At 41.5% G+C, this 13880-nt stretch overlaps 2 protein-coding genes across 3 annotated transcripts in view; one reads left to right on the plus strand and one right to left on the minus strand.

The window, feature by feature from the left end:
- The window catches only part of LOC126194924 (phosphatidylinositol-3-phosphatase SAC1), a 97662-nt gene extending 95218 nt beyond the window's left edge, over positions 1 to 2444 (minus strand). Inside the window, exons 1-2 of the mRNA XM_049933303.1 lie at positions 2324 to 2444; positions 2144 to 2235 (exon numbers count right to left, since the gene is read on the minus strand). Of these exons, the coding sequence (XP_049789260.1) occupies positions 2144 to 2235; positions 2324 to 2361 (130 nt within the window). The 5' untranslated portion in view covers positions 2362 to 2444. The remainder of the gene's footprint in view (positions 1 to 2143; positions 2236 to 2323) is intronic.
- A 77-nt stretch (positions 2445 to 2521) lies between these two features.
- Positions 2522 to 13880, plus strand: part of LOC126195120 (HMG box-containing protein 1-like) — a 69256-nt gene continuing 57897 nt past the window's right edge. Inside the window, exons 1-2 of one of the 2 annotated variants that reach the window (XM_049933610.1) lie at positions 2522 to 2661; positions 2820 to 3055. In XM_049933610.1, coding sequence (XP_049789567.1) covers positions 2820 to 3055 — 236 coding nt within the window. In that variant the 5' untranslated portion in view covers positions 2522 to 2661. Of the gene's footprint in view, positions 2689 to 2819; positions 3056 to 13880 lie in introns of both variants that reach the window. The other variant, XM_049933609.1, reaches the window with a different exon arrangement.

Raw genomic sequence — 13880 nt, forward strand, 5'->3', positions numbered from 1 at the left:
AAAAGTGCCCCACTTGTGACAGGATACTTTCCGGGACTGGATCAGATTCTGAATGTGGCTCTCCAGCAGGAATACGACTTCCTCAAATCCTGCCCTGAAATGAGATCCATCCTTCATGAAATCCTCCCCACTCCACCAAGAGTGTCTTTCTGCCGTCCACCTAACCTTCGTAACCTCTTAGTTCATCCCTATGAAATCCCCAAACCATCTTCCCTACCCTCTGGCTCCTACCCTTGTAACTGCCCCCGGTGTAAAACCTGTCCCATGCACCCTCCCACCACCACCTACTCCAGTCCTGTAACCCGGAAGGTGTACATGATCAAAGGCAGAGCCACATGTGAAAGCACCCACGTGATCTACCAACTGACCTGCCTACATTGTGATGCATTCTATGTGGGAATGACCAGCAACAAACTGTCCATTCGCATGAATGGACACAGGCAGACAGTGTCTGTTGGTAATGAGGATCACCCTGTGGCTAAACATGCCTTGGTGCACGGCCAGCACATCTTGGCGCAGTGTTACACCGTCCGGGTTATCTAGATACTTCCCACTAACACCAACCTATCCAAACTCCGGAGATGGGAACTTGCTGTTCAATATATCCTCTCTTCCCGTTATCCACCAGGCCTCAATCTCCGCTAATTTCAAGTTGCCGCCACTCATACCTCACCTGTCATTCAACAATATCTTTGCCTCTGCACTTCTGCCTCGACTGACATCTCTGCCCAAACTCTTTGTCTTTAAATATGCACACAAAAAAATCTTAAAAAAATTTGGCATGATTGACTGTAAACCCATAACTAATCCAATGGAAGTAGGAGTGAAGTTAAATATAAATGAGACAGATGTGGAATGTGATAAGAATGTTTCATATTTAGAAGCATTAGGGAGTCTGTTATATTTGTCTCTGACGTCACGACCCGACACTGCTTTTGCTGCTAATGCAGTGAGCAGGTATTGCAGAGATCCAATAGAAAAGCACTGGAAAGCTGTGAAAAGGATATTCCAATACGTAAGAGGAACTTCATACTACGAATTAAGGTACCATAGAGAAGGTAATGCAAAACAAGAAGGCTACAGTGATGCAGATTGGGGCAGTGAATTGGGAGATAGGCACTCTACTACTGGTTGCTGCTTTAAATTAATGAGAGGCCTCATTTCATGGTCCTGTCAAAAGCAAAATACTGTTGCATTGAGTACTGTAGAGGCCGAGTATATGGCTGTCTTACACCACACAGGAAGCATTGTGGCTAAGAACATTAATATGTGAAATAGAACCCAATTTAATAGTGGAATCTAATAGACCTATCTGGTGCTAGTGTATGCTTTGAGTTTTACATATGTAATGAAATGTTCCTTGGTTGTTGTGTTCAATGTATTTTACCTGGAAGTGCAAATACAGTTACTGGCACAGAACGTGTTTTACTCATTATTACTTATTCACCTGTGTCGACTCTAACAAATACATTTGATTAACTGTATGATGCATCACCTGCCCTCATCAAACTAAACATTGTTCTTTATATCTAGTGATGTAGTTCTGGCAGTATTAAACCACAACATGGTGGTTTGCTGATGAGAACTCAGATAAAACATCAGAATCATGACAGCAGACAGCTAACAAAGCTAGGCTAATACACTTTCTGCAAATATTTATTTATCCAGTCACATATTATAACTAAAGTAGGAGGAATGCAAAGGCATACCACCTTCAACAGGTTCATGACTTGTAAAGCACTGTGGTCTCCTAGCCAACCATCAGGTTGTTGATAGCTTTACCTTTGTCATATTAAGCAATCACATTCTGTTTGTACAGCATAATCATTAACTTACACCGACACTGGAACAATACTGCTAGTATCGACACAAAACCGAGAACTGCAGCTAGTGAGTAATGCTTGGAAAAGAGAAATGAAAGCTTTATCAGAGGATCTGCGACTGCTTGACAGTACGTACGTTTTCGTACAATTTACGGACAAGAGCAGTATTTCTGCTATTTTAACTTCAGTTGTACTAAGCGTTCCCCCTAACCAGCCTCAAAGAAACGCATAATTGCTTAGTCTTTGCATGTCATTGCAAAACATGTTTAGAGCACAGATGGTCACCAGCGGACATCATTTTCCGAAGACGATTGTCTCACCTTGCAGAAGCATATCTTGGCTGACCCTGTCGATGACAAGCAGTTCATTGCTGTTAGTTGCTTCGATGTAAAACTTTTCTGGTGTTATATACCTGTGGAAAGAAATGTGTAGTTTTCACTGAAGATAAAAAACTGGGGTACAGGAAACGCTGAATATAAAACTGGTCGCTAAAAACATACAAGATATATTCATCATGAATATCCATTGTCGTAGTCATTCTGTATGATACATAACCTAATTACTTCAGTCTTGTTCCCACTTCTCGGCAAAGTCCACTGTTGTATGAAAATATCACCCCACTTGCCAAAGCTAATTGTCACAGATATTCCACCAGCTCACTCAAGATGACAGGAGAAAGATTTTGCAGAAACGTGATCGCTGTAAGCAAAGGGGTTTTTAGTGTTTTGTTAGTAACGTAAACAAAATAAAAACAGATTCATGGAAACGAAGCCACCAAAAATGTTGTGAAGACAACGCTTACGATAAGTCGAGCACCAATGGGCTAGAAAAAATAAGGGTAAACTTTAAATACATGTACAAAACGGTAAATACGTCGTAACAAAAGCTTCCTTTTGTTTGTGTCAGTGACTAAATTTAAGTTGCAATTTACGTGACTCATAATGTATCCTCCTATAGCAGGCAGCAGTGTTGCTGATGATCTGTAATTCCATTTAGATGATGAGTGACAACTGCACTTGCGGGAATAGCGGGGCGGTAGGAAAATGCGTCCGCTGTACCTCCCCTGTGCAGCCTACAGATCTGAGTCTGAAGTGTCCGTCCAAGAAACTGCGGCCCATACCACCGCCCCTCGATCTGGCTGGTCATCCACCCAATGCGCTGAAGGAGTTTGCTATAATTGCAACGAGCCCAAAAAGCCCACTGATGCAGAAGAGTTTACCATTTCGTAAAAGGTACTTTTTGTCAACTTACGCTAAATTTTTTAAATTAACTCTATTTTAGGTAACGAAGTGTACATATTGTTAACAGTAGACGTTGCTCAGTAAATAAACGGCATGATTATCTTTAGAGAAATGTTTTAATAAACTTCGCCGTTAACAAATGCAGGACAGTATTCATTACCCACTTTAAAGTAAATTTTGTCTTCTGTAATCAGGCAGTGTCAACTGCTATTACAAGTTTTCAGTATGACTTAGCTGAGAAAAAGAAAAGCATATAACAAAAGAGAACCTGTAAATTTGATGTCTTGTTTAGGAAAACTTGCTCTATAGTGATTAGTACAAACACAAATAGATCTTGCAGCGTTCACAATATTCTGATTATTTAATGCTTAGGTAGAGTTTACATTATGTGTTTCACTAGTTACAGTCATATACCTGTCTAAAAGTTTCATAAAATTTACTTTCGGCAGACCAGTTTTGTACTTCTTGTAATTATGTTTCTATGCACTATTTGGACGGCTTGGGGGGGGGGGCGCAAGTGGTTATAAGCCAATATGACTATGTTCATGGAATGTTAAACCATAACCTTCGTTCTTTTGCGAAGGGATCATAGAACTTCCAATTGAAAAACCCTGTGTCAATGTTTGTTAACAAAGTGCATCCTTAAATGTTTCGTCTAGCTGTGGTATGTTCTAAAGTTGTGAGTCATCACCATCAATAAAATTCTATTTCCTCATTTTAGCTGTTTCTGAATTTCTACACACAAACTTTACTGTAGGCTACACCAGTCATCTATTTCTTTGTCCGGTGTGCAAAGTTCAGTTTAAAGTCACGCAAAGTGCACCTGATATGACTTTTCCATTATCTGCATAAAGCAGCAGCAGTTCCATTGTGAGTGGCTACCATATGATAGGAAAACTGCTGCTCAACAACTGAAGCATATACACAGACACTCTTGTGAAATAAATTTAGTCATATTGCACATAATCTCATATGTTTGGCTATGAAGAATTCTTGCTGCACCTGCTGTGCGCTGACACCACAAAGCCACGCTGTGTAGATCTGACCTGTACACCATCATCATCTCCCAAGCTTTCCTGTCAACAATTACCCACAGATCTTATTCATAAAGAAACTTTGCAGCTAGTATCTTCCTCTCACCCATTGGCTAATCCAATTTTCACTTCCAAGAAAACTCCGAATTCCCCCCTTCCCCCCCAGATCCCTCCCCCCCCTTCCACCTTTTGACTCAGTGTCATCCAGGGCATGAATGCCTCAACTTTTTACCCTGTCAAGGCTATGACTTTCTCAAATCGATCCTTGAAATGAGAACTTTTCTCCCTGATCTCCTCCCAAAACCAGTTACTATTGCCCTCCGGAACACCCTAGTTAAACCTATTGACATTCCCAACCCATTATCCCTGCTCAAGGTTCCTACCCACACAATTGTCCCCACTATAAAATCTGCACCATGCAGTAAATTCTATGCTATGAAAGACTGAACAACTTGTGAAACAGTACATGTTGTTTATAACCAACTTGTTCACACTGCGTGGCCTTTTTTTACATATGACCAGCACTAAACTGACTGAGCACAGGAATAGGCTCAGAAGTATTGTCTGCCTGAGGGATATCCATTGCTAGTTGCTGAATGTTGTTGTTGTTGTTGTTGTTGTTGTTGTCGTCTTCAGTCCTGAGACCGGTTTGATGCAGCTCTCCATGCTACTCTATCCTGTGCAAGCTTCTTCATCTCCCAGTACTCACTGCAACCTACATCCTTCTGAATCTGCTTAGTGTATTCATCTCTTGGTCTCCCTCTACGATTTTTACCCTCCACGCTGCCCTCTAATGCTAAATTTGTGATCCCTTGATGCCTCAGAACGTGTCCTACCAACCGGTCCCTTCTTCTTGTCAAGTTGTGCCACAAACTCCTCTTCACCCCAATTGCTGAATATGCTTTACAAAATGACTCATACAAGAGCCTCTCTGCCTGATGTCCTCCAAACCTCTGTAACATTTGCTCAAAACTTATGACATTCCAAAACCATTAACCCTACCCAAAGGCTGTTTAGACTGTCACGTGATACTAGTTACCCTGAACTCCAGAGATATGAACTTGCCACCTCCACATATATTCGTGTTCTGACACCCTGCTGGACTTAATCTCTGTTAATCTGGCACAGTGCTTACCAGTGTACAATCTCTGACTTATCTCCCCTTTTGTTTGTCTATACTCATCTTCTCTACAGGTGTGTGTCTGTCATCCTGGCTTTCAAGTGACCTACCTTTCCTTTTAAAATTATAAGCTGGAGCAGGACTTGAACCAAGAAACTTGCCATTTGTGTGCAATACTCTTACTCTCAAACCACCCTCACAGCCTTACTTCTTCCAGGGCCTCTGTTCTATTTTTCAGGCTTACAAAAGCTGTCCTGTGTATGTAGCCAAAGTATTAATGTGCACTGCAGAGTGAAAGATTCATTCTATAAACTATTTTGTAGACTGTGATTTTGCTACAGTAAACAAGTTTATAAGTATATATGTTGCAGTAGCTATGCAGAGATGGAAAAACCAACCAATTACTACTACTACTACTACTACTACTACTACTACTACAACTACAACTATACTACTTTCTCCTGTGAGTGAAACGAAAACATTGTTACATCATTGTCTATACTAATCAGCTGTTCCACCATCATAACTTCCCTGACCACTCGAAGTAGATGAAGTGAGAATGTGGATGGCTCCTCGTAAAGTTTCACCCCTTCAGCTTTACTATTTGCGTCCATACTGTTATATTACAAGAAACAGAAAATGACCCCTAGAGAGCAGTCTTATCACCTACATATCCAGTGTACTGAACACGCCTTTAAAATATCACCCGACGAAACCTGGATATGGATGTAGATATAGACACTTGACATTTGCAAGAAAACACCCAGTAAAAACTACAGTAATGATTGACATATTTGATGTTGAGGAGGTGTAATGTTGTATACTCTGTTGTTATATATAATTGGAATAATGACGCATATGACAAAATTAACTGTTCATATCTATAAAAATTAAAAACACAAAATTTGTTAAAAGACTAGACTGAAGCAGAGTAAAGAGATAATTCCTGTCCTGATATACTTGTATAATTTGAAGAACAGATGAAGCAGCATTCTGATCACCAAATTGTAATCCTGAGATCAGTTAAGACCTGCTGCTGACGACAAGATCACATTGGAAATTAGGCCATGGCTGCCTTATGGGGGATGCAGGTTCGATTTCAGATACTGCCAAGGATTTTTTTTTCCTTGGTGGGAGGACTGAAACGGGTGCACTAGGCCTTGTGATGCCAGCTAAGGAACTACTTGAGTAAGAAGTAACACCTCCAACCTCAAAACAGATGACAGTGGCCGGGAGAGCGCTGTGCTGTCCCTCATACTCCTTCATACAGCATCCAATGATGACATGGCAATGGGTCATTCCTGATTGGTCCATCAGGGCCAAAACACAGAGCTCTTTTCTTTAAAAAACAGCCAATAATTAATTGTTGATAAATACAAACAGAAATGGTCCAGTTGTTACAAATGCATAGAGAGCTGCAGAATACCAAACTCCATCGTGCAGTATAATTCAAGTAGCAGAAGATATGTAAATTGGCCTAGAAATCCATGGGCAGCAGACCAGGCAGTCTTCCCAGTAAGTGCATCACGGTGGTTGGTGTGAGGGGGAGTATCAGAAGGAGATGATCTAATGTCAGGGCTGGGCTTGAGAAAGTCATAGCCGTGTTATAGTCCTATGTTTCTTCTACATCTTCATCGCTACTCTGCAAATCAAACTTTCATGGCTGGCAGAGGGTTCATCAAACAACCTTCTCAATAATTCTTCGTTATTCACACTGAAATGGCACCTGGAAAAAATGAACACCTAAATCTTACCATGTGACCTTTGACTTCCCTTAATTTATTAAGATGGTCATTTCTCCCTACTTAGGTTGGCGTCAAAAAAATATTTTTTGCATTCAGAGGAGAAAGTTGGTGACTGAAATTTTGTGAGAAGATCCCGCTGCAATGAGAAATGCCTTTGTTTTAATTACGTCAACCGTAGGTCCGGTATCATGCCCATTTGACTCTCTTCTCTATTTCTCAATAGGCCTAATAAAAAACGTGATGCCCTTCTTTGGATTTTCTCAATGTACTCCATGATGTGTACAGGTTGTCTGGGTAGAATAGGTCGTACATTTCATATTAGATTTAGGTGCTCTGAGGTGTATGGAGGAACTGTGAAAGTGCAAACAAATTAGTGACACATAATTATACACTTTTATTACTCTGCAATACTTAACTTAAATTGTACAGCAGTAAGTTGGATGTGCTTGCGGACAAATACAACTAAGTGGAATACAATGTCAACAAGACTATGTCCATTCGGGGCGCTACATTGTCATTCACTCTAGTAAACACTTGACCCTATGCGAAGGCTACAGCTGACTCCACTTGAAGACTAAGACTCACAGACTGATCTCCACTACAAACTGTAGCTACGAACAGCAATCCTGGAAATCCGTACTACAACTGTCATACACCAATGCTAAATGCGGACTGTCCATTGCTGCCTGTGACTGCCGCTTATCACATCGCGCAAGTCCATCTCATTGGCGGCAGCATGGAGATTGCAGGTTGGACCGCACTTGTGGTTGACGGCAAACTTCAAAGCACCACCTATGGTATCAATCCAAAACTTGTCTCATTGTGCCAGCTCTGGTTGCATCCACTGGCAAGGACACAACACTCCTTTAACCCTATCTGGTAAGGATCCCACACTGCAAAGCAGTACCTTAGGGAACGCCAGAAATAATTTCTGTTTTACTCAATGTCTTTCCATCAGTTTCTACGAGCTGTGATCCCTCTGACAGGAAATCTTGAATCCAGTCACATAACTGAGACGGTATTCCATAAGCAAGTAATTTGATTACAAGCCACTTGTGAGATACAGCGTCAAGAGCCTTCTGGAAATCTAGAAATATGGAATCTGTTTGAAATCTTTTGTCAGTAGCACTCAACACTTCATGTGAGTAAACAGCTGTGTCGCATAAGAATGATATTTTCTAAATCTGTGTTGACTACTTGTTAATAGACTGTTCTCTTCAAGGTAATTTATAATGGCTGAACACAATATATGTTCCACATCCCGCTGCATATTGGCATTAATGATGTGTTGTTGTGGTCTTCAGTCCTGAGACTGGTTTGATGCAGCTCTCCATGCTACTCTATCCTGTGCAAGCTTCTTCATCTCCCAGTACCTACTGCAACCTACATCCTTCTGAATCTGCTTAGTGTATTGATCTCTTGGTCTCCCTCTACGATTTTTACCCTCCATGCTGCCCTCCAATGCCAAATTTGTGATCCCTTGATGCCTCAAAACATGTCCTACCAACCGATCCCTTCTTCTAGTCAAGTTGTGCCACAAACTTCTCTTCTCCCCAATCCTATTCAATACCTCCTCATTAGTTACGTGATCTACCCACCTTATCTTCAGCATTCTTCTGTAGCACCACATTTCGAAAGCTTCTATTCTCTTCTTGTCCAAACTAGTTATCGTCCATGTCTCACTTCCATACATGGCTACACTCCATACAAATACTTTCAGAAACGACTTCCTGACACCTAAATCTATACTCGATGTTAACAAATTTCTCTTCTTCAGGAACGCTTTCCTTGCCATTGCCAGTCTACATTTTATGTCCTCTCTACTTCGACCATCATCGGTTATTTTACTCCCTAAATAACAAAACTCCTTTACTACTTTAAGTATCCCATTTCCTAATCTAATTCCCTCAGCATCACCCGACTTAATTTGACTACATTCCATTATCCTCGTTTTGCTTTTGTTGATGTTCATCTTATATCCTCCTTTCAAGACACTGTCCATTCCGTTCAACTGCTCTTCCAAGTCCTTTGCTGTCTCTGACAGAATTACAATGTCATCGGCGAACCTCAAAGTTTTTACTTCTTCTCCATGAATTTTAATACCTACTCCGAATTTTTCTTTTGTTTCCTTTACTGCTTGCTCAATATACAGATTGAATAACATCGGGGAGAGGCTACAACCCTGTCTCACTCCTTTCCCAACCACTGCTTCCCTTTCATGCCCCTCGACTCTTATAACTGCCATCTGATTTCTGTACAAATTGTAAATAGCCTTTCGCTCCCTGTATTTTACCCCTGCCACCTTCAGAATTTGAAAGAGAGTATTCCAGTCAACATTGTCAAAAGCTTTCTCTAAGTCTACAAATGCCAGAAACGTAGGTTTGCCTTTTCTTAATCTTTCTTCCAAGATAAGTCGTAAGGTCAGTATTGCCTCACGTGTTCCAACATTTCTACGGAATCCAAACTGATCTTCTCCGAGGTCGGCTTCTACCAGTTTTTCCATTCGTCTGTAAAGAATTCGCATTAGTATTTTGCAGCTGTGACTTATTAAACTGATAGTTCGGTAATTTTCACATCTGTCAACACCTGCTTTCTTTGGGATTGGAATTATTATATTCTTCTTGAAGTCTGAGGGTATTTCGCCTGTCTCATACATCTTGCTCACCAGATGGTAGAGTTTTGTCATGACTGGCTCTCCCGAGGCCATCAGTAGTTCTAGTGGAATGTTGTCTACTCCCGGGGCCTTGTTTCGACTCAGGTCTTTCAGTGCTCTGTCAAACTCTTCACACAGTATCTTATCTCCCATTTCGTCTTCATCTACATCCTCTTCCATTTCCATAATATTGTCCACAAGTACATCTCCCTTGTATAAACCCTCTATATACTCCTTCCACCTTTCTGCCTTCCCTTCTTTGCTTAGAACTGGGTTTCCATCTGAGCTCTTGATATTCATACATGTGGTTCTCTTCTCTCCAAAGGTCTCTTTAATTTTCCTGTAGGCAGTATCTATCTTACCCCTAGTGAGACAAGCCTCTACATCCTTACATTTGTCCTCTAGCCATCCCTGCTTAGCCATTTTGCACTTCCTGTCGATTTCATTTTTGAGACGTTTGTATTCCTTTTTGCCTGCCTCATTTACTGCATTTTTATATTTTCTTCTTTCATCAATTAAATTCAATATTTCTTCTGTTACCCAAGGATTTCTATTAGCCCTCGTCTTTTTACCTACTTGATCGTCTGCTGCCTTCACCACTTCATCCCTCAGAGCTACCCATTCTTCTTCTACTGTATTTATTTCCCCCATTCCTGTCAATTGTTCCCTTATGCTCTCCCTGAAACTCTCTACAACCTCTGGTTCTTTCAGTTTATCCAGGTCCCATCTCCTTAAATTCCCACCTTTTTGCAGTTTCTTCAGTTTCAATCTGCAGTTCATAACCAATAGATTGTGGTCAGAATCCACATCTGCCCCAGGAAATGTCTTACAATTTAAAACCTGGTTCCTAAATCTCTGTCTTACCATTATATAATCTATCTGAAACCTGTCAGTATCTCCAGGCTTCTTCCATGTATACAGCCTCCTTTCATGATTCTTGAACCAAGTGTTAGCTATGATTAAGTTATGCTCTGTGCAAAATTCTACAAGGCGGCTTCCTCTTTCATTCCTTCCCCCCCATCCATATTCACCTACTATGTTTCCTTCTCTCCCTTTTCCTACTGACGAATTCCAGTCACCCATGACTATTAAATTTTCGTTTCCCTTCACTACCTGAATAATTTCTTTTATCTCGTCATACATTTCATCTATTTCTTCATCATCTGCAGAGCTAGTTGGCATATAAACTTGTACTACTGTAGTAGGCATGGGCTTTGTGTCTATCTTGGCCACAATAATGCGTTCACTATGCTGTTTGTAGTAGCTAACCCGCACTCCTATTTTTTTATTCATTATTAAACCTACTCCTGCATTACCCCTATTTGATTTTGTATTTATAACCCTGTAATCACCTGACCAAAAGTCTTGTTCCTCCTGCCACCGAACTTCACTAATTCGCACTATATCTAACTTTAACCTATCCATTTCCCTTTTCAAATTTTCTAACCTACCTGCCCGATTAAGTGATCTGACATTCCACGCTCCGATCCGTAGAACGCCAGTTTTCTTTCTCCTGATAACGACGTCCTCTTGTGTAGTCCCCGCCCGGAGATCCGAATGGGGGACTATTTTACCTCCGGAATATTTTACCCAAGAGGACGCCATCATCATTTAATCATACAGTAGAGCTGCATGTCCTCGGGAAAAATTACGGCTGTAGTTTCCCCTTGCTTTCAGCCGTTCGCAGTACCAGCACAGCAAGGCCGTTTTGGTTAATGTTACAAGGCCAGATCAGTCAATCATCCAGACTGTTGCCCCTGCAACTACTGAAAAGGCTGCTGCCCCTCTTCACGAACCACATGTTTGTCTGGCCTCTCAACAGATACCCCTCCGTTGTGGTTGCACCTACGGTACGGCCATCTGTATCGCTGAGGCACGCAAGCCTCCCCACCAACGGCAAAGTCCATGGTTCATGGGGGGGGGGGGCATTAATGATATGGTCCTGTAATTTAGTGGATTACTACTATTCCCTTTCTTGAATATTGATGTGACCTGTTCAAGTTTCCAGTCTTTGCGTATGGATCTTTCGTCGAGTAAGCGGCTGCATGTTATGGAGCTATTGTATCAGCTTACTCTGAAAGGAATGTAATTGATATACAGCCTGACATTCCAGGTCAGGGTGGTACTGGCACTGGACTTGCGGAGGTCCTCCAATACATCCTTACATCCCAACACGCTCCTGGACCTAAATTTGGGTAACACATCCCCAACCCCCTCATTTTTCATTACCATCATCTTTTCATTATATTATATTTTACATATATTATTTTTATTGCTTCTTGCTGTTTCTTTTATTTTTACTTTTTCGTCTTCATTCTCCTCATACACCTCATTTCCCCCTTATTCTTAATTGCCTTTTTATTTCTCTGCCTCTTAATCCATTAACTTTTCATTCTGCCTTCATCACTAGAGGGCTAAAGCTGGTTCAAAGCTTGCCATTGTACCATATTTGAGCTATTCTCTAATACGACCCCCCCCCCCCACCCACCCACCCACCCTTTTTTTTCAGCTTTGTCTCCCCACACACTCAAAACAGCTGGACTTCATTCATCCGTGTCTGAGTGACCCGCCCTTCTGTGAATTTTCCCACTGATATATTTTATTTAATGTAATCCAGTTGAAGTTGGTGATGAAACTAGGAAATTACTTCTGATGTTGAAGTTTGCGGTAATTATTATACATTAACCCTGAACATCTGTACTGAACAAAGTGCGACCACAGCCACAATCAGTGTTTTACAAACTAGTCTGCAAGCAATTACAGAATAGCAAGTCCAAACAGACCAAACACAAAATACAACCAAATTCACCATGGTATATCTACTGGCAAAAGTAATTACACTGCACAGAGAAAATCCAGTATGGAATAGTGACAATATCATAAAAAGGATACTCACTGTATAGTGGAGATGTTGAGGTGCAGCTATGCACAGTAAATAACTGTCAAACAAGTAAGCTTTCGGCTGAAAAGTTTTTTTCTGAATTAGACAAAACACACACACACACACACACACACACACACACACACACACACACACAAATGCAACTCACACATACATGACCACTGTCTCTGGCTGCCTAGGCCAGACTGCGGGCAGCTGTGCATGATGAGAGAAGCTGTCTGGGTGGTGGGGGTGAGGAGGAGGCTGGGGAAGGGAGGGGGAGAGATAGCAGGCTAGGGGTGGCAGACAGTATAGTGTTGCTTGTGGGAGCATATAGGGACGGTTGCTGTTATTTCTTCTTCTTCTTCTTCTTCTTCTTCTTGCGTTATGGCCTCTGTAGGACCACGGGTAGCCCCTTCGTGGACTGCATTTTCCTCTTCTTCTCCCAGAACCTCTTCATTCTTTCTGTTCTCCTCTCCCGCTCTTCTTCCGAGATCTTCAGTTTCCATTTCTCCTGGCGGCTCCACTGGTGACATTCTAATCTTTTCCTGTATTCTTCTCTGTCATTGATCTCTGACATATTTGTCGGTGTATATTTGTTCCTCCAATTTTCCTTTCCTTCGACCTTGATCCCAAATTTCCAACCAGTCCTTCCGAAGTTCAACAATCTACTTGGTTCCTGTCTTTCCCATTGTCCTCCTTGTTGTTTCCCACACTCTCTTCGTCATTCTGTCCATACTCATCCTAACTACATGCCCAGCAAACCTTGCCCTTTTGAGTCTGATTTCCCCGGATATTGTTCTCATGTTCTGGTACAAACCTAGGTCTTTGCATCCACCTCTCTCGGGACCTAGTATTTTTCTCAGTATTTTTCTCTCTTCTTTCTCTAGTTGTTCTGCCCCATTTCTTCCTAGTGTCATTGTCTCAGGAGCATATAATGCCTCTGTGGATATATTCTTTTTATTGTATATATCTCTCGTCATGCAGAAGGCTGACCTCATCTTCTTTATCCTCTATGTTATTCCCTCCTTGCTCCTGTTCCTTCTTGTTATAAATTCTCCCAGGTATTTAAATTTGTGCACCATTTGCACAGTGCCTTCCGGTGTTTCCCAGTTTGCAGTGGTGTTTAGTGTCTTTGTCTTGTTATAGGCGATCCTCAGTCCCACCTTTCTGGCTACATTACTTAAGTTGTCGAGTTGTGTCTTTGTGTCTTCTTCCATCTCACTTACTATTACTATGTCATCTGCAAAGGCTAGGCAGTTCACTTGAGCCCTGTTGTCCTTTTTGTCCCCCACATGGGTCTTTGGTATTCCCATTTCCTCGTTTATTGCTCTCCACTGCTGATAACTTCGTCCAGTGCTATATTGAACAACAATGGTGACA

This window comes from Schistocerca nitens, chromosome 7, assembly GCF_023898315.1.
Source record: "Schistocerca nitens isolate TAMUIC-IGC-003100 chromosome 7, iqSchNite1.1, whole genome shotgun sequence".
Lineage (NCBI taxonomy): Eukaryota > Metazoa > Arthropoda > Insecta > Orthoptera > Acrididae > Schistocerca > Schistocerca nitens.